Genomic DNA, 21,271 nt, shown 5'->3' with positions numbered 1-21,271 from the left:
ACAAAGTCAAAATAGCCATACTAGAATAAGACGAAGTCAAGACGAGGAATAAGAATAGAATACTCCAAGAAGAGACAAGTAATCCACAGAGTTAACATTTCAATTTCCTCCCACGAAATCGTTTTCAAAAGCGAAAGAATTCTAAAAATTAAAATAAGGATATTACACCTCCTGTTCGATATAATTGTCGCTTGTTTGAGCAAATTTGACAGGAGACTCACCCGGTCACGATCTTACAGATCGATAGCCATCTATTAAATTAAAAATTTAGTCGTTGATGTTACACGTCGGGGCGGATAAGTGGAGACCAAAGCTAACAAAAGTAAACGAAGAGCGACCTCGATTAATGACATAATCTTCTTCAAAATTAGCAAAATCTTAGCTAATTCTCTGCGGTTGGTTATTAATTTGAAATAAATGTTTAACTTACTACTGATATTTTAATTGTTTGACAAGACCGGATTGGGGTGAGCAGAGAATCCGAAAAGGTAGGCAAATTGTGGGAAACTTGAATTCATTTTGGAGGGATAAGAATATTTCTAATAAAAACAAAAAAAGAGTCGTCAGAGCAATAGTGGAGTTGGTATTGTGTTATGTCTAGGGATCGCCAACTTCTTGAAATTTTCAAGATCTTGTCTTGATTTTGTCTTGATTTCAAGGCAAGATCAAGACAATAAGTAATTTTAGATTTCAAGACAAGACAAGAAATTTTATGTCAATACCAAGATTTCTTGTCAAGGAAACAAGAAATTTTGAAATAATATTTTGCAATTATTTAGATTGTATATATTGCCGCAAAATATAGTTAAAGCATGTTTTACACTTAAACCCCATGTTAGCATTTCGAAAGTTGAATGCCATCTTGTAGGCACATCTAATTTTGGTATAGCCCTAGGAAGAATGAAGAAGGAACCGGAGATTGTGTTTACCATCAAACGCATAAAATTGCAGTATCTGGGACACGTTATGAGAAATTAGCACCATTACTCCCTGTTGCAGTCCATATTGCAAGGTAAAGTCAAAAGCAAGCGAGGACCCGGTAAAAGGAGAAGATCATGGCTGCGGAATTTGAGAACATGGTTTAAGAAAACCTCAATGGAACTGTTTCGAGCGGCAGCGAGCAAGGTTATAATTGCCAATATGATTTCCAACATCCAAAACGGATAGAAACCAGAAGAAGAAGAAGCACTGTTAAGTTTAAGTTGCATTTGCACTGAGTTTTTGATTTTTTTTGACAAGGTATTTAATTTTATTTATAGGAGGGTTGAAATCAAAAGCAGTATCATTTATATAATTTTCTACTTCGATCTCATCCTTCTAATAATCAAAATCCTTTTCGATGTCTAGACTGTTTCGATTTGGTTCAACAATTTTTATGAAATCCTGGACAGCTAAGTTTACAATATGTGCAAAACATACAAAATGCTTATAAGTCTGGATCCCGCGTATGAAAAAAAAAGTTGATTAATAGCAAGCTGAAAATTTTTTAGTATCTTAAGGGTGTCTAGTCCAATAAACCTTGATATATGGGAACACTGGAACAAGGGCAGTTTTAATTGTGGAACCGGTTAAAAATTTGGAACGGTCAGACCACGAAAACGGCACATTTATTTTGTCCGACAGAATAGACTTAAACTCTCCGAACAGAGATTAAACTCTCATGCAAAAATCAGACTGCTATTTATCACCTGTCATAATTCCTGTCATTTGACATGTTCTACATGTTCCACTCATTAAAACGTCCATTTGATAAAAAATAGCAGTCTGATTTTTGCATGAGAGTTTAATCTCTGTTCGGTGAGTTTAAGTCTGTTCTGTCGGACAAAATAATTGTGCCGTTTTCGTGGTATGGCCGTTCCAAATTTTTAATCTGTTTCACAATTAAAACTGCCCCTGTTCCAGTGTTCCCATATATCAAAGTTTATCCGACTAGACACCCTTAAGCTATTAACAAATTTTCAGGTTGCTATTAATCAATTTTTTTTCATACGCGGGATCCAGACCTACTATTTTAAGCATGTAACTACACATCAATTTTGTGTTCGTCAGGAAACAAACTCAGATCGGGGGCTCTCCCCGTGGCAGTGGAGGCCGTGTTAGCACGTAACGCAATAAAAAGGTCCCCGGGAAATCACCGGATTGGGTAATCAAGAAACTTCAAGATCTTGAAATTTCTTGAGTCAAGACAAGAAATAAGATGTCAACAAATCGTCAAGACAAGATTTTATAAAATTTCTTGATTTTTTCTCAAGACAAGACAATAATTTGTTGTCAAGACAAGATTCCTTGTCTTGTCGACCCCTAGTTATGTCTCGAAAGTATGGACTCTCAACGTAGATCTTAAAAGCAGGCTACTAGCCGTAGAAATGGACTATATAAGAAGTGGTGCAAGAATTTCAAGAGGGGAAAGGAAAATTAACGAAGAAGTAAGAACAAGAATGAACGCTGACGAAACGCTAGTAGAAAGAATAGAAAGATCATTGAAATGGTTTGGACACCTATTAAAGCCCAACCAAATATTTCAGTGGAGACCACCAGGTAGAAGAAAGCTGGGTAGACTGGTCGTGAAATGAGAGAGTTAGGAAATCGATGTATGACCGCAACTTAATTTACAAGAAGATGATACCTTGGACAGAGAGGTTTGGCAAAGGATGACGGGAATACAGCAAGATGGTGTTAAGAATTGAATAATTATTGTAACATAATTGTGCTCGTAATAAATAATAACTTACTACTGTTCCTGTAGGTGTTACAATTCTAGGATCTATTGTACCGCTGCCACTTGTAGGACAAGCTGTTCCTGTTGGAAGACATAGATAATACTGTCCATTTATTACTCCCGATGTACTCTGGGCTTTTGTTGTACCTATTTTAAGAAATAAAATATATTAAATTTATGTTGAATTCATCATCATCATCATGGCTTACTCACTCCTGGCGGAGTGTTCGCCGCCTTTTGGGCTCTCTGATTCATTTGTTGCGGAGAATCAGTCAGTCCGCTGTTGTCTTTTATTATTATAGCAGCATGTGTGACTTGGTCCTGTCTACAATTTTCCTCCATTCTTTCCGGTCCTTACAACGCTCCTTCCAATTGTAGATTCTCAGCTTCTTTATATCTCCTAGGACTTGATCTCTCCATCTTGTTTTGGGTCTTCCCTTGGTCTCCCTATTGTTGCTTTCCAGCCAGTTATTCGCTTTAGCGTAGAGTCTGGGTTAGCTCTTTCTGTGTGTCCCAGCCACCTGAGCCTTTGCGCCTTCACGAACTTGATTATGTCTTCACGCTGGATGACTTCTTTAATTTCTTCATTTGTTAATCTTCTAAATTCACCTACACTTATCCTCACCGGTCCCATTATTCGTCGAATTATCTTTCTCTCTAAGATTTCTAACCTCATTTCATCTTTTTGTGTTAGGCACATCGTCTCTGCACCATAGGCGATCACTAGCCTGATTGCAGTCTTGTAAATTTTTAATTTGGTTTTCTTACTAATGTGTTTTTCTTTCAAGAATTTTTGGTAGTTCCAGTAGGCTTTATTGCCCACTAGGATGCGTTCATTTATTTCATCCACTCTATCATTTCTGCCATTCACCATCACTCCCAAGTATTTGAAACGGTGTACTCTTTCAAATGTATACGCACCAAGCTTAATTTCTTTCTCGATGTTCGTATTCTCTCTTGAGCACTTGAGATATTTCGTTTTGCTTTGATTTATTACTAGCCCTCTCTTCTTTGCTTCTTTATCTAGTATTAATATTATATTTTGCATGGTTTTTAAATCTCTATTAACCAGTGCAATATCGTCTGCATACGCTATCAGTTGGGCTGAAGATTCGATAATAGTACCCCTAATTTTGGCTGCTCTTACTGCACCCTCTATGGCAATGTTAAATAATGTTGTTGACAGGGAGTCTCCCTGTATGACACCTACCTACATTTGTACTTCATCTGACGGGCCTTCCCTTGTTAAGGTTCGTGCCTTGGATTCCTTCATCGTCATTTTCGTGAGACTTATTAGTTTTTTTGAATGCCTAGTTGGTTCATATCATTAATTAGCTCCTCCCTTATTACACGGTCAAAGGATTGCTTGTAGTCAATAAACAGTATATGGAGATCTATTCCGTACTCGTAACTTTTTTCGGCGATTTGCGTTACAATGTGTATTGCGTCTATTGTTGACTTACCTTCTCTGAATCCATGTTGGTATTCACCTTGTGTTGGGATACACAGCATCTCAGTAAACATCTTCTTAAGACAAACTCTTTAATAATTAAATGCCCGTGGTAAAAACAAATATGTTTGTTTTTAATAAATACGATTAACCTAGATTACCACATCGATACATGCTAGTATTTGATACAAGGTCAAGTTGCAATAATAATCAATGTATGTTTGTTAGCAGTCAGCATTTTGAATCACTCTCACTTTTGCTTACCAAAACATAAAACAAAACAATCGACCATTAATTATACCTTCATGGGGAACAGATAAATCAATTAGTAGTTGAGATTCCAGCGAGTAACATCACATTAAGCAAATAATATACCACCAGCTACTTACCGTTAATTACTCCACGTATAAATAAATGTATTAACTGTGAGAGTTATTTACTACATCAACCCTTATGGTCGGGGGTAACCAACCTCTAATTATCTAAGGTGGCTCAGAAGCCAGGAGCCACCATATGGCGATCCAAGACCAGGGAAGAACCCAGAACTAGCAGTCTAGTACGAGAAATGGGAAAACACGTCAATGTTCTTGCACCTCAACCACCCTAGATAGCAGAAGTGTGCCCACATAAAAAGGATGGAGATATCAGGACCGAGACGGAGATGATTATGGTATGGAGATGGAACTTCGTGTGGACAATGGACAATGGACAATGCTATGGAACGTGCAGCGAGGACTTTTTGGTGATACGAACACAGACGTGTAAAAGTGGTAAGTCCATATTAGCCATTTTTATGGTATTTTCTGATTCGTATAATAATTAAGTATTTTATGATATTAGTCCTGATTCGTATAATATAAAGTATAAAGTATAAAGTAATATTAACGTAATTGTAATTTAAGATGCACATAACCTTTTAAGTTTTACCTATTTTTATTTAACTATTCTATTTTTAATTACCTTATTGGTATTATAAGGAATTTTTTTTAACCCTGATATTAGTTATTATAGGACGCAATGATACAATTTTTATTTGATTTTTATATATTTACCAACATATATTTTATCTTTATTGACTTTTATCCATTTATTATTTGACCTACTGATTTTTATTACATTTTTATTGGTCTACTGCTTTTTAATGGTGATTTATATTGATTGATATACCGTAAACATGGCCTACTTTGCCCAGTGGGTTCAACTTTGCCCACTGTAAGGGTTATAATATTTGCAAAAAAAAATACTTGGCAACATAACAAAGTACCACAGACGTTTACTCGCGCACTAAGAAACATGCATAAATCAAGACAGTGTAATCTAACCTGTGTGAGTGAAGTGTAATGCTTGTAGTAAGGTAAGAAATTTGAACACGTGTTTGTAGTTTTTTTAGGGTAAAAGCTAAGCACTGCTGGGTATACACCAGTAGGAATATTAACTAAATATTTGTTTATACGTCTTATTTAGTATTGTTTTAACTGCATTTGAGATGAAACGTTTATCAGGGATTACATGTTTCTTCTTTATAAAATAAAATCCAAGTGGGCAATGTTGTCCTGTCATTTGTCTTTAATTTTTAATTTTTTATTTTTTTATATAAAATGTTTTAGAGGCACTTAAAAGGAACGGAAGTGTGCTTTTGAGTTTAACGCCACAAAGTATTAATTTTTACGTAAAACAGCATGTCAGTATTTACCTAATTGTTTTTTTTTTTTCATTCAAGGACCAATCAAAATGCCAAGAAAAAGCAGAAAAAAATTGGGAGCAAGGCAGTATGTAAACTACTCTGAAACCATGCTTGAACAAGCTGTGGAAGCAGTGAGAGGAGGTTTAAGTTCCCGTCAGGAGAATAACGTTTTAAGGTGCCACGCCGAACTATTCTGAATAAAATTAAACGAACGCATGTTTCCTCCATTGGCCGTCCCCTTACACTCACTAAAATAGAAGAACGTCATTTAGTGGATGTTGCAAGTGCAGAAAATGGTGCTCCTTGATGCATCAACTTTCCAAGACCGGTTTTTTAAAGTTGTTTTACCTTGGTCAAAACGGGATAACAGCACAAAGGTTTTGATTAGGGACAACATGTCCTCACATTTGAATATTGAGATAATAAGGGCTTGTCAAAGGGCAAATATAAGGTTTGTATTTTTGCCACCTAATTCTACAGGGCTTACACAACCACTTGATGTTGGATTTTTCCGGCCTTTAAAAAGAGCCTGGAAAAAGATCCTTACTGATTTAAAAACTAGTCAACCTAACTTAAATTCAGTTGAAAAAACCATCTTTCCTCAGTTGCTAACAAAACTAATAGACGTGATTGAACCAAATTTTCAAAAAAATCTTGAAAGTTCATTTCGTGCAACTAGAATTTGTCCCTTTGGCCCACATGAAGTGCTAAAAAAGATGCCAGATGAGAGATTTGCCAAAAGAGTAAGTTCTGAAATTTATAATGCATTATTAAATTTTTTTACAACAAAAAAAGAAAGGGAATACCATTAAAAAACAAAAATGAAAGTTGCTTAATACTGAACCCGGTCAATCAGTTCAATTTGAAGAAATTGGTCAGAATCAGGAGGGAAGTGGGAACGAGGATTTAGAAGAAGAAATAGAGATGGAGACGAGTGACAACGAAAATTTAGCAGAAGAAATGGAGATGACTAACAGAGACGATGATATTGGTGGGGAGGCAGATGAATTACATCAAGAAGAGCAGGATGAAATGGTTGAGAATATCGAGTCTGATGAAAATATCGAAGTAAGTAGATGGAAATAATCTAAAAATTGGTACTTTTGTGGTGGTCCAATTTCTTACAAAAAAAAACCGTTAAACATTTCATCGGAATTATAGTAGTAATAAACGACGACATTACATACTGCACCGTAAAAATTTTAAGAAAAAATATAAATGGTTTTTTTTTATCCAAACATATTAGACATATCGGACGTCAATTTTGAAGACATTATAAAAATATGAAAGGAACCTTCCAAAAGTAGAAGAGGATATTTTTCTTTTAAAGAAAATTTAAGATTTTTCAGTTATAGTTTGTCGTGTTTTTTTTAATAAAAGTGTAATAATTTTTTTTTCTAATTTTAAATTTTTTAAATTAAAGAAAACTCTGAAAAATAGAGCTTTTTCTTCTAGTTTTTATTAAAAAATAAAATTAAAAACGTATATCGTGGGATTAGTAGACAAATTAAAACGTATGCTATGGGCAAAGTAGTCCTATTACGTTTTAATTTTGCCCTACAGTGAATTTAAAATAGGTGGGCAATGTTGAACTTTTCCGGGGCAACTTTGCCCACCTTGTATTTATTTTTTTTTTCTCGGCTGTGTTACAGATTTTTATAAAAAATGATAAGAACATTCTCGGTTAATATTTCGAGAGTTCTCAAAATAATTTTTGTATTTATTTATATGTGCTAAGAAAAGAAATATTTAAATAAAACTGAAATTTGCTGGGCAAAGTAGGCCATGTGTACGGTAATGATTTTTTATGGCAATTTACTATATCTTTACTATTTTTGACATATTATTTTACATACATATACATTTACTATACCTCGTAAGACTGTCAAATTTATGCGTTCGTTACGGGTACAGGAATAAGGAAAATTATGAATAAATGAGTAGCAACAAAGTTACTTGGGAAGACTTCATCAAAATAATTGAGGAGATTACGCAAGAAGTAACAAGACAAAGTAGAAGGGTCTTGAAGAAGAAAGTACCTAAATCTAAGGATATACAAGAAGAAGTAACGACACAGCTAATTAAATTGTATAACAAATTCACACATTTAACGAAGAAAAATTGGGAAGCGCTATCGGACAAACAAAGAGAAGCGTGCAACAAATATTTCGGAAAAATAAGAGACAAAGTTATACGCTCATTTCAAGCTGTAAACTTAAGAACAGTAGTTCCAAATTCAATACACCAACCAATCGACAAGGAAATAGAGGAAGAACAAAGCGACGAAGAAGTAGAAGAGGAAAAAAAGTGACGAGGAGATAGAGGAGAAAATTGACGAGGAAATAAAAGAGGGAAAAAGCGACATAAAACAAGATATAAAAATATTAAACATGGCTCTGACAATCAACGAATTTTTGAATATTGCAAGCAAGGTATTGCCCAACGAGTTTGATGGAAGCGCAGGGAAATTACAACCATTTTTAGACGCATTAGAGTTACTTGGAAAAATAGCAGAAGGGCATGAAGAAACAGCGATAACATTAAGAAAAACAAGATTGACTAATAAGGCTAGAAACCTGATAACCACAGAGGATACGATCCCGCTTATAGCAGCGGCACTGAAGAAGGAATTAAGAGGCGACAATCCGAAAACGATAATAGACAAGTTAGCAAAGAAAAGGCAAGGAAACAAAGATGCAGCAGTGTACGCATCCGAAGTAGAGGAATTAGCGGAACAGTTGAAGGTAGCATACATAGCGGAAGGAATGCCATTGGAGCTAGCGAAAAAATACACAACGGAAACAGTCGTAGCAACAATGAAACGAAATGTTAATACGGATAGAGCTAAGTTAATACTGGAGGCAGGTAATTTCACAACACCGCAGGAAGTAGTATCTAAATTTTTATCGATTGATACGACAGAGGAGAACACACAGGGAAGAGTGTTCAATTATAGGACCAATTATAAAAATAGGAGAGGACAACAGCAATACCGAAGAGGATACCATAACAAATACGACAGAGGAAGAAGAAATAACTTCGGACAACGGAACAAAGGAGAAGAAACAGGAAACCAACGGAATTATTCCAACAGAGGATATAGACAATTTAACAACCAAACATACAGAGGGAACCAGAGAGGAGGACGTAACAGAAACGTAAGACTACTTGAGTTAGAAGACAGCCAAGAGGAACCAGAAAACCAGCAGTTGGGATTTTGAATGAACGAAACAAGGAAAGTACACAGTCAGAAGTGGAATATAATATTTACAACTTCGATTTAAACCTAACGAATTTTGTACAAATGAAAACAGGAATCCTAGAAAACACAAATACCTTTATCATAGACACAGGAGCTGATATTTCAATACTGAAATGTTCACAAGATTTTATGAAGGAGCATGTGAAACCAAACACAAAAGCGAAAATAAAAGGAGTAACTAAAGGAGAATTACAAACAATGGGAGAAGTTGAAACAACGCTAGAAGTAAAAGGATCTCGATTTGAGCATATCTTTCAATTATTGGAACCAAGCTTTCCTATTCCAACCGACGGAATCATTGGGAGAGACTTTATTTCAAACTTTCAATGCATACTAGACTACGCTAATCTTAAAATACACATTAAAGAGGACAACGATTGCTACATTAGTACAAACATTTTGGATAATATAGATAATGACACGATAGTAATACCGCCTAGATGTGAAATTTACAGAGTCGTAAAAATTTTTCAAACGCTGAAGAATGACAGGATAGTGGAACAACAGGAAATACAACCAGGAATATTCATAGCGAGAGCAATTATTTCAAGTAATAATCCGTACATCAAAACTTTGAACACAACCTACGAAACAGTAAAAGTAGAGACAAACGCAATCAAAATATTAGACATTAAATTATTCAACATATATAGACTGATCAACGACAGCAAGGATAGGAAAAAGGAATTACGGGAATCATTGAAGTTAGACATTCCAGAATACATACGCGATAAGTTAGTATCTTTATGTGAAGATTATTCAGATATATTCGCCCTAAGGCATGACATGCTAACATGTAACAACTTCTATGAGCAGAAACTGAGAGTTAAAGACCAAACTCCGGTATATATAAAAACTATAGGACACCTCATGCACAAACAGAGGAATTAAACCGACAAGTACAAAAACTGAGAGACCAAGGAATAATAGAACCGTCTACATCAGAATACAACAGCCCAGTAGTGCTGGTACCGAAAAAGGCGATAGATGGAAATAAAGCATGGAGATTATGCATATATTTTAGACAACTAAACAAGAAAATAGTCACAGACAAATTTCCTTTACCAAGGATAGACTCGATACTAGATCAACTAGGAAGAGCAAAATGGTTTTCAGTTATAGACTTAATGTCAGGTTTTCACCAGATACCATTAGAAAAATCATCGAGAAAATACACATCGTTTAGCACAGAAAATGGAGCATTTCAATTTACCAGATTACCTTTTGGATTAAATGTAAGCCCAAATAGCTTTTCAAGGATGATGTCAATAGCATATTCGTGATTAACACCGGACAAAGCATTTCTTTACATGGACGATATAGTAGTGATAGGAATATCTGAAAAACATCACCTAGACAACCTGAAAAAGACATTCGAGACATGTCGAAAATTCAATTTGAAACTTAACCCAGGAAAATGTCAATTTTTGAGAAGAGAAGTAACATATTTAGAACATGATCTTTCTCAGGAAGGAGTATCACCAGACAAAGCGAAATATGCAACGATTGAACAATACCCGACACCTAAGACAGCGGAAGAAACAAAAAGATTCGTAGCATTTTGTAACTATTATAGACGTATTATTCAAAATTTTGCTGAAATATGCAGACCACTCAACAGACTATCAAGAAAAGGAGTAGAATTTTTTTGGTCAGAAGAATGTGAAAATATTCGTTCCACAATAACGTATGGAAGCGAAACGTGGACTCTGAATCAGCGGGAAAGAACAAAATTACTGGTACTTGAAAGAAAGATACTGCGGACTATCTATGGGCCTTGCAGAGAAGAGACAACAGGAGAATGGAGAAGAAGACACAATGATGAACTCCAGACAATATACGGAGATGAAAACATAGTACGCTACATTACATTAAATCAAACAGAATACGATGGGCGGGTCACGTACTAAGATCAAGTGACGAAAGACTTCTAAACGCCACATTCTGGGAAAGGCCCGATGGAAAAAGGTCAGTTGGTCGCCCAAGAAAGAGATGGAAGGACGCAGTAGCCAGCGATCTACGCAAAATGGGAGTACAGAAATGGGAAATAGCTGCTCAGGACCGACAACAATGGAGGGAAATAGTAAACGCGGCCAAGACTCACATAGAGTTGTAGAGCCAAATGATGATGATGATGATGATGAAGAAGAATGTGAAAAAGCATTCAATAAGCTTAAATCATCTCTGATGAAGCCACCGATCCTAAAATATCCGGATTTCAATAAACAATTCATACTAACAACAGACGCATCCAACGAGAGTTGTTCAGCAATTTTAAGTCAAGATTATAACGGAATAGACCTACCAATAGCATACGCATCAAGAAGTTTCAATAAAGGAGAATGTAATAAACCTATAATCGTTAAGGAATTACTAGCGATTCATTGGGGAATTAATCATTTCAAATGTTATTTATATGGAGCACCAACATTTTTAGTCAAAACGGATCATAAACCACTAACACATTTATTCGCAATGAAAGAACCAACTTCGAAACTTACAAGGATCAGTTTAGATTTAGAGGAATACGATTTCGAAATAGAGTATATAACAGGGAAAAATAACTATGCAGATAGTCTTTCAAGAATAACATTACATCAACTAAAGAACCTATACATAGACAATACCCATATATTAGCTATAACACGAGCTCAAGCAAGAGAAAATAAGAAGGAAGCAAGGCAAACGAAGGCAGAAAGTGAACTCGCACTACAGCCAGAAGCCCACAAACAGACAGTAAGAAAGGTACTAAATAATTTAGAGGCGCATAGACTACCAATTTTGTCTTTTGGAGCAGAACTAATCTCACCAAGACTGAGCATTAGGGTCAAAAACAAAATAAAGTGCAGCAAGAGCATAGCCACAGGATTCAATCATTTTGATTTAAACCAAACGTTGGCACAGCTTGATAAGCTGGCGGTAGAGAATGCAGTACATAAAGTAAAAATATACGTAAACGATATTATTTTTAAAGTGTGCACAATTGAGGAATTTATTAAACAAGGAAACGAAATATTGAAGAATGTAGAAATATACATATGTGAAGTACCAGAAACAATAGAAGATGACAAAGAAAAACACAGGTTAATAGAAGAATATCATAATCATCCGATGTTTGGAGGACACGTAGGAAATAACAGACTCTTAAAGAAGCTAAAAGCAAGATTTAGATGGAAAAATTTGGAAAAAGACGTAAGAAAATACGTTAAACAATGTTATAAATGTCAAATTAACAAACCGAAAAGAACACATGTCGAGGAATTCGTGATATCGGACACTTCTTCCAAACCATGGGACATAGTATACATAGATACGATAGGTCCATTCACTAAAAGTAACGAAGGTAATAGATACTGTATAACAATGTTATGTGAGCTTACGAAATACGCGGTCAGTATACCCGTGTGCAATAAAGAAGCAGAGACAATAGCCCGAGGAATTTTTGATCATTTCATACCAACATACGGACTCATGAAGCAAATAAGAACAGACCAAGGCACAGAATATAAAAATGAAGTAATGCAGGAACTAACAAAGCTACTAAAAATAGAGCACAACTTCTCAACGGCATACCATCCACAGTTCATTGGAAGTTGCGAAAAACTACACAGAACATTAAACGAGTACGTAGGAGCATTCATAGACGAAGACAGAGAAAATTGGGATGTGGGTTGCAGGATGTTCACATACTGCTACAATACAACCCCTAACGCGTATCATGGTTACACACCGTTTGAACTGTTATATGGCAGGAAGGTTAACCTACCAGAAGACCTTACACAGGAGATTCAACCATGTTACAATATAGATGCTTACTACAATGAGTTACGCTACAAACTACAAAGCGTACAAGAGAGAGCTAGAACCTTCTTACTAAAGCACAAAAAAGAGCGACAAGAAAAGAATAAGCTCAAAGCAACACCACAACACTTTAAAATAGGAGACCTAGTCCTGGTAAAAAGGGAAGAGAATGGTAAGTGTGATAGTCTTTATGTAGGCCCCTTCACAATAACAGAGGTAAATAATGTTAATTGTAAGATCAGATTGGAAAACAATAAAATCAGGGAAATACATAAGAAGAGATTATATGCTTACAATCCGAGAACACAGTGAGTGACAAGTGAAACGGGAACAATGTTGATAACGAGCATTTTCACTTTTATTTTTTTTGTATTTGATTATTATTTATAGGAAATAAAAAATGTATATTGTATTTATTAAAACGCACTAAGTAGGTGGTGGTACTAATAGAAAAATTTTCTTCCTTTTCCGTAGTCAGAAAATTTTCGGAAGGAAAGGAAGATGTGTTGGGATACACAGCATCTCAGTAAACATCTTCTTAAGACAAACTCTTTAATAATTAAATGCCCGTGGTAAAAACAAATATGTTTGTTTTTAATAAATACGATTAACCTAGATTACCACATCGATACATGCTAGTATTTGATACAAGGTCAAGTTGCAATAATAATCAATGTATGTTTGTTAGCAGTCAGCATTTTGAATCACTCTCACTTTTGCTTACCAAAACATAAAACAAAACAATCGACCTTTAATTATACCTTCACGGGGAACAGATAAATCAATTAGTAGTTGAGATTCCAGCGAGTAACATCACATTAAGCAAATAATATACCACCAGCTACTTACCATTAAATACTCCACGTATAAATAAATGTATTAACTGTGAGAGTTATTTACTACATCAACCCTTATGGTCGGGGGTAACCAACCCCTAATTATCTAAGGTGGCTCAGAAGCCAGGAGCCACCATAACCTATTTTTGTTCTCGTTTCTTTTTCTATTCTTTGTCTGATCAAATTAGTTAAAATTTTGTACATTGTATTTAATAGCGTGATTCCCCTGTAGTTAGTGCATTTCGTCTTGTCGCCTTTTTTAGGGATTGGTGTTATCAGACCGCAATTCCAGTCGTTCGGCATGCGTTCTTCATCCCATATTCGTTATATCAGCTTGTGGATTCTGTGAGCTAGTTCCTCTCCGCCATTCTTGAAGAACTCATTTATAATGTCATCTGGTCCTGCTGCTTTCCTTGTCTTTAATCTGTTTATGGTCGCCAATACTTCGTTGTATGAGGGAGGCTCTAATTGTTCTTCATTCCTATTTTCTGTTTTTTCTTCATTTTCTGCATTTCCAGCCTCGTCTTTCTTTTTGAACAATTCTCTATAGTGTGTTTCCCATTCCTTTTTTCCAATATTTGCCGGTATCTTTTTATTATTCTGTGCTTTTATGTGTTTATATAGTCTTGCATTATCGTGACTATTAGCTTCGAGTTCCAGCAGTAAGTCTTCAATCCATTTCTTCTTTTTAGTTCTGCAACATTCGTCTGACTCTTTTTTCTTCTCTTTATAGTGTAAGAGATCTTCTATGTTGAATTATTATATCTTATATACTGAAAAATATCAGAGAAACTGATACGCTTAGTTAAAATGACACTAACGAATGCAGTCAATAACGTCATGGCACAAAGAAGTTTTTCAAATCAGTTTAACGTCAATAGAGGGTTAAAACAAGGAGACGCCCTGTCAACATATTATGTAGGTACCAGAAAAGATAATAGGAGCCAATATGCAGACAAGCGGCACGATTCTGAACAAAAAACAACAGTGTATAAATTTTGCAAATGGCTTGGTGTTTCTGACATGTCCAAGACCTGAACTTTGAAAAATATTCACAAAATTTGAAAAAGAAGCCAGAAAATATGCTCTAACTACAAACCAAGCAAAAACCAAGTATGTATGGAAATATGGAAATGAGAGAGGTAAATGCAGAAAAAAATAAATGGATCACTCTAAGGACGAATGAGAGCAAAGTACATCGTCCTTTTTGGAAGATAATTACAAAAGTCTTAAAAATGGTCTTAGTTGCTTCGTTTGAGTGAATGTATCTGAACACCTTCTGAAAAATTTCAGAGTGCAGGTTGGACGCGTTTCCGCATCCCGCGTCATTAACATATTTACGTTGTCGGACTAACGAAACACGGCTGTAAATTTGTGGGACAAGAGATCGACAATAATTATTAATTAAATATAAGTTCTTTAAATTGAAAATTAAGAGACTTGTAATAACAAAATCGTAGAGTCCGACATCCGCAAGATGTCACTCTAGCGCGGTAGTTTTGTTATTACAAAACTCTTAATTTTCAGAGATGAAGTAGTTTTCAATCCTAATAACAATATTATTAATCAAAAATGAATAACCATTTTCAATTTCGTTGCAAAACGAAAACACAGCCGAACCATATTCTAGTCCAATCAGAGAGTGCTGCAAGCACCCCTACCAGTTTCGAAACTTATTAGTCTCTCATCAGGAGGCACATATGCTGCTCTCCCTGATCCAACCAAAACAAACCCCAGCGTGCAGTCTCGGATTGCAACGAACGAAATGGCATAGATGCCCTAGCGGCAACTGCTAGCAAAAAGACTAAGTTTTCACTCTAATGGCATATAAAACAACATAATGCTATTCTACATCCCACCAGAATGAAAACAATGGGAACCTTCTATGGTTACACCTCCGAGGCTTCTACAATTTGCAAGCCATACGGATGCTGAGACTAAGGAAGATGAGGGAATTTTACAATTTACAATTCACGTCCCATCTGCTCAGCGCGGTAAAGTTCCAACGAGAATGGTTCCCTTCATACTCCACACAGAGTAAATGTAAATCAAAAATGAATAACCATTTTCAATTTCGTTGCAAAACGAAAACACAGCCGAACCATATTCTAGTCCAATCAGAGAGTGCTGCAAGCACCCCTACCGGTTTCGAAACTTATTAGTCTCTCATCCGTATGGCTTGCAAATTGTAGAAGCCTCGGAGGTGTAACCAGAGAAGGTTCCCATTGTTTTCATTCTGGTGGGATGTAGAATAGAATTATGTTGTTTTATATGCCATTAGAGTGAAAACTTAGTATTTTTGCTAGCAGTTGCCGCTAGGGCATCTATGCCATTTCGTTCGTTGCAATCCGGGACTGCACGCTGGGGTTTGTTTTGGTTGGATCAGGGAGAGCAGCATATGTGCCTCCTGATGAGAGACTAATAAGTTTCGAAACCGGTAGGGGTGCTTGCAGCACTCTCTGATTGGACTAGAATATGGTTCGGCTGTGTTTTCGTTTTGCAACGAAATTGAAAATGGTTATTCATTTTTGATTTACATTTACTCTGTGTGGAGTATGAAGGGAACCATTCTGGTTGGAACTTTACCGCGCTGAGCAGATGGGACGTGAATTGTAAATTGTAGAATTCCCTCATCTTCCTTAGTCTCAGCATCCGTATGGCTTGAAAATTGTAGAAGCCTCCGAGGTGTAACCAGAGAAGGTTCCCATTGTTTTCATTCTGGTGGGATGTAGAATAGCATTATGTTGTTTTATATGCCATTAGTGTGAAAACTTAGTCTTTTTAATATTATTAATATTTAAATATTTAAAAATATTAAAATATTACTAAAAGATTTTTAAATTGAAAACTTATTGGTCCATTTTCTTGGTAACACCTCCATGGCTTCTAAAATTTGCAAGCCAGATGGATGCTGAAGCGAAGAAGACAAGAGTGAATTCAAAAAACTTACAATTCACGACCCCGTCTGTTCAGCTGGTAAATTCCAACAGAAAATATACCTTAGTTACTCAAAGAAGTAACGACCAATAAAAAAACAAAATAAAAATTCCATTTTGAATTCAGTTGCACTGCGGAGGCAAAACAATCTTATTTTTACTTAAAATACGGAGAGCAGTCGAGCCCTCTGAATCAACGATTTTCGACTCTTGTTGGAGTCTCATTGGAGAGAACGTAGGCCTGCTTCTCCATACTTTAAGTGATCAACACCGAGAGTCTATCCCCCACACCGCAACGGACGTGAATGGACTAGGTGACTAGCGTCATCTGGCAATTAAAAGATGAAGTAGTTTTCAATCCTAATAACAATATTATTAATATTTAAAAATTTAAAAATATTAAAATATTACTAAAAGATTTTTAAATTGAAAACTTATTGGTCCATTTTCTTGGTAACACCTCCATGGCTTCTAAAATTTGCAAGCCAGATGGATGCTGAAGCGAAGAAGACAAGAGGGAATTAAAAAAACTTACAATTCACGACCCCGTCTGTTCAGCTGGTAAATTCCAACAGAAAATGGACCTAAGTTACTGTTACCATCAGAACAGACGGGGTCGTGAATTGTAAATTTTTTAAATTCCCTCTTGTCTTCTTCGCTTTAGCATCCATCTGGCTTGGAAATTTTAGAAGCCATGGAGGTGATACCAAGAAAATGGACCAATAAGTTTTCAATTTGAAAATCTTTTAGTAATATTTTGATATTTTTAAATTTTTAAATATTAATAATATTGTTATTAGGATTGAAAACTACTTCATCTTTTAATTGCCAGATGCAACTAGTCACCTAGTCCATTCACGTCAGTTACGGTGTGGGGGATAGACTCTCGGTGTTGATCACTTAAACTATGGAGAAGCAGGCCTACGTTCTCTCCGATGAGACTCCAACAAGAGTGGAAAATCGTCGATTTCGAGGGCTGGACTGCTCTCCGTATTTTAAGTGAAAAATAAGATTGTTTTGCCTTCGCATTGCAACTGAATTAAAAATGGAATTTTTATTTTATTTTTATATTGGTCGTTACTTCTTTGAGTAACTTAGGTCCATTTTATGTTGGAATTTACCAGCTGAACAGACGGGGTCGTGAATTGTAAGTTTTTTGAATTCCCTCTTGTCTTCTTCGCTTCAGCATCCATCTGGCTTGCAAATTTTAGAAGCCATGGAGGTGTTACCAAGAAAATGGACCAATAAGTTTTAAATTTAAAAATCTTTTAGTAATATTTTAATATTTTTAAATATTTAAATATTAATAATATTATTATTAGGATTGAAAACTACTTCATCTCTGAAAATTAAGAGTTTGGCAATAACAAAACTACCGCGCTAGAGTGACATCTTGCGGATGTCGGATTCTACGATTTTGTTATTACAAATCTTTTTATTTTCAATTTAAAGAACTTATATTTAATTAATAAATATTGTCGATCTCTTGTCCGGCAAATTAACAGCCGCGTTTCGTTAGTCCGACAACGTAAATATGTTAACGACGCGAGATGCTGAAACGCGTCCAACCTGCACTCTGAAATTGTTCAGAAGGTATTCAGATAGATTCGCTCAAACGAAGCAACTAAGACCATTTTTAAGACTTTTGTAATCATCTTCCAAAATGGACGATGTGCTATGCTCTTATTCGTCCTTAGAGTGATCCATTTATTTTTTTCTGCATTTCCCTCTCTCATTTCCATACTTCCATACATACTTGGTTTTTGCTTGGTTTATCTCTCTCTTCAATCCTGACCCCCCGGAGGGAGTGTAGTGGTCGACGTGATGTCGTGTATTGTCCGTCTCCAAAGATCTCTGTCTCTGGTCATTTCTTTTAACTCATGTATAAGTCTTTTGCATATTCCTGTAATCTGATCGATCCATCTTGTTGGGGATCTTCCTCGTGATCTTCGGCCTTCCACCTTTCCTTGTATAATGAGTCTTCGCTTCAGCATCCATCTGGCTTGCAAATTTTAGAAGCCATGGAGGTGTTACCAAGAAAATTGGCCAATAAGTTTTCAATTTAAGAATCTTTTAGTAATATTTTAATATTTTTAAATTTTTAAATATTAATAATATTGTTATTAGGATTGAAAACTACTTCATCTTTCAATTGCCAGATGACGCTAGTAATCTAGTCCATTCACGTCAGTTACGGTGTGGGGGATAGACTCTCAATGTTGATCACTTAAAGTATGGAGAAGCAGGCCTACGTTCTCTCCGATGAGACTCCAACAAGAGTGGAAAATCGTCGATTCAGAGGGCTGGACTGCTCTCCGTATTTTAAGTGAAAAATAAGATTGTTTTGCCTTCGCATTGCAACTGAATTAAAAATGGAATTTTTATTTTATTCTTAATTTTCAATTTAAAGTACTTATATTTTATTAATAAAGATTGTCGATCTCTTGTCTCACAAATTTACAGCCGCGTTTCGTTAGTCTGACAACGTAAATAGTTTAATGACGCGAGATGCAGAAACGCGTCCAACCTACACTCTGAAATTTTTTAGAAAGTGGTAGACTCGCTAAAACAAAGCAGTTAAGATCATTTTTAAGACCATTGTAATCATCTTGTAAAAAGGACGATATACTGTGGACTAAGAGAGAGTATAAATTTGAGAAGGTGACAAAATTTAAGTATCATTGAATAAGTTACAAATAGAGGAGGCGAAGAGGGAGAAATGTATACAGGGTTGTTGAAAGGTAGCAAAGCAGTAAGATCATTAAACGCACTGTTGAAGGCAAAAAACGTGTAGAGTCAATTCCAACTTATGAAACAATAAGTGAGACCAACAGTGTTGTATTAAAAAAAGGGTTTACGAAAAAATTTTTGGTGGTATAAAGGAGGATAACGAGGAATGGCGCAGAAGAACAAACCAGGAGCTAGTGGAGATGTACAAGGGACCCAAAAGTACACAGAAAATGAGGGCGCAGAAAGTTACATGGTTGGGACATGTTTCACGAATGCCACAAGAAAGAAACGCCCTAAGGGTTTTGCAAGCAGGAGAAAAAAGAAAGAAAAAAGAGGGAAACCACAAAAGAAGTGGTTTGATATCGTCCGGACTGACATAGAGGGGAAGGGACCACGTAAAGGAGCGGAAAAAGTGGAAGAATCTAGTCAAGACTATTGAAACTAAGGACTTCTAAGGCCTGTAGTGCTGTGATATAATATATTATATAAAACCAAATATAGACCTAGGGAAAAAACGAAGAACGAAAGCGATATACAGAATAAAGTTTTCAATGAAGAACTTCAGTCAATGTGCAAACTAGTTTTCTAGTGAATAATTGTTTATTTATTAAAAGCTAAATTGAATTACAGTTGAAATATAATGCAACTCACCCAACAAATAAAAACTAATAGCAAAATATATTCCCCACAACATTTCCGTCGAATCAAAAATTTCAAATAACCATGTCTCACTTAAACGTATTCGTTATAAATAGTGACTGTATGGTATTTCCAAAAATCCTACTGATTACTTTACTATTGACATATTTATTTCAGTGTTAAGAGCAAACGGATATGGCAAATTATGTAAAATTGTTAGTGAAATAACATTTTATCCTTTTGTACAATGCGTAAAAATTCTGATATAAAATACGGTAACCTTAAATTAAAAAGACATAATTTGATCATTAGATAAAGTATTGTCAGGTTTATTAATAACTTTTGTTAAACAAATTATATATGTACGTATGATTACAATGTTTCAAGTGACACATCCATAAAGTAAGACATTACATAGCTTAACCGATGGCATACTAAAATGTAGCAAAATACCTGGGATTAGAAATGGCAAAGAAAAATTATACATCGATGTATCGTATCATAACAAGCGATCACAATTATTATTTTCGTCAAAGCTCTCCGAGTACAAAATTACGTATTTCGTGTTCTAATCTGAATTTGTATCATTGGTTTATAAATTAATGTTGATTAACATTGTAGAGGTTGAAGATGAGGTTGATCAACTGCTTAATATTCCCAATACTGACCTACGAATGTGAATCTAGGACCCTGAAAAATTCGGAAAGAAGAAAGATGGACGCCACTGAAATGTTCTGTTGGAGACCAACACTACGAATTCGTTGGACCGACCATATGACAAATAATTCAATTTTAACCTTTGTCGAGCGGTATAATTTTACACCGGTAACAGACGGCATAGGTACAATTGTACCTGTTACACATTTACTTAAAAAAATCCTTAATCTAAAGGGAAATATTTGTTCGTTTTAAGATAATATTATTTAATACTAGCATAATCGGTTAAAAAATTTTTTACTATTGCAATAAATAAATAATAATATTCGGTAATTTGTTCTTGTACGCATTTACAAACAAAGATTAGAAGCCGCTTTTAAGTGACCCTTCTTATCAATCGTAAATTATTGAAATTACGGTAACAATAAATCCGGAAATAGTGGTCTTAAACAAATTCTAGGAAGTGTAGCATTGTATTGTATTTCAATTGGAAGATTTCATTCACATTAAGTTCTTTGGTGCTTGCCAATACGTGTATACCTGAAAATCATCATGAG

General features: G+C 35.4%; 1 protein-coding gene across 2 annotated transcripts in view; it reads right to left on the bottom strand.

Moving 5' to 3' along the window:
• LOC126889483 (prostasin-like) overlaps window positions 1–21,271 on the bottom strand; it is an 89,067-nt gene that overhangs the window by 38,007 nt on the left and 29,789 nt on the right. Inside the window, exons 1-2 of one of the 2 annotated variants that reach the window (XM_050657819.1) lie at window positions 20,070–20,218; window positions 2,733–2,866 (exon numbers count right to left, since the gene is read on the bottom strand). The exons of the other annotated variant lie outside the window; for it this stretch is intronic. Of the exons in view, the coding sequence (XP_050513776.1) occupies window positions 2,733–2,866; window positions 20,070–20,112 (177 nt within the window). The 5' untranslated portion in view covers window positions 20,113–20,218. Of the gene's footprint in view, window positions 1–2,732; window positions 2,867–20,069; window positions 20,219–21,271 lie in introns of those variants that run through there. 2 annotated transcript variants of the gene reach the window in all.

This window comes from Diabrotica virgifera, chromosome 8 (genome assembly GCF_917563875.1).
Source record: "Diabrotica virgifera virgifera chromosome 8, PGI_DIABVI_V3a".
NCBI lineage: Eukaryota > Metazoa > Arthropoda > Insecta > Coleoptera > Chrysomelidae > Diabrotica > Diabrotica virgifera.
Note: the sequence above shows the minus strand (reverse complement) of the source record. Positions and strands in the feature narration are given on the sequence as shown.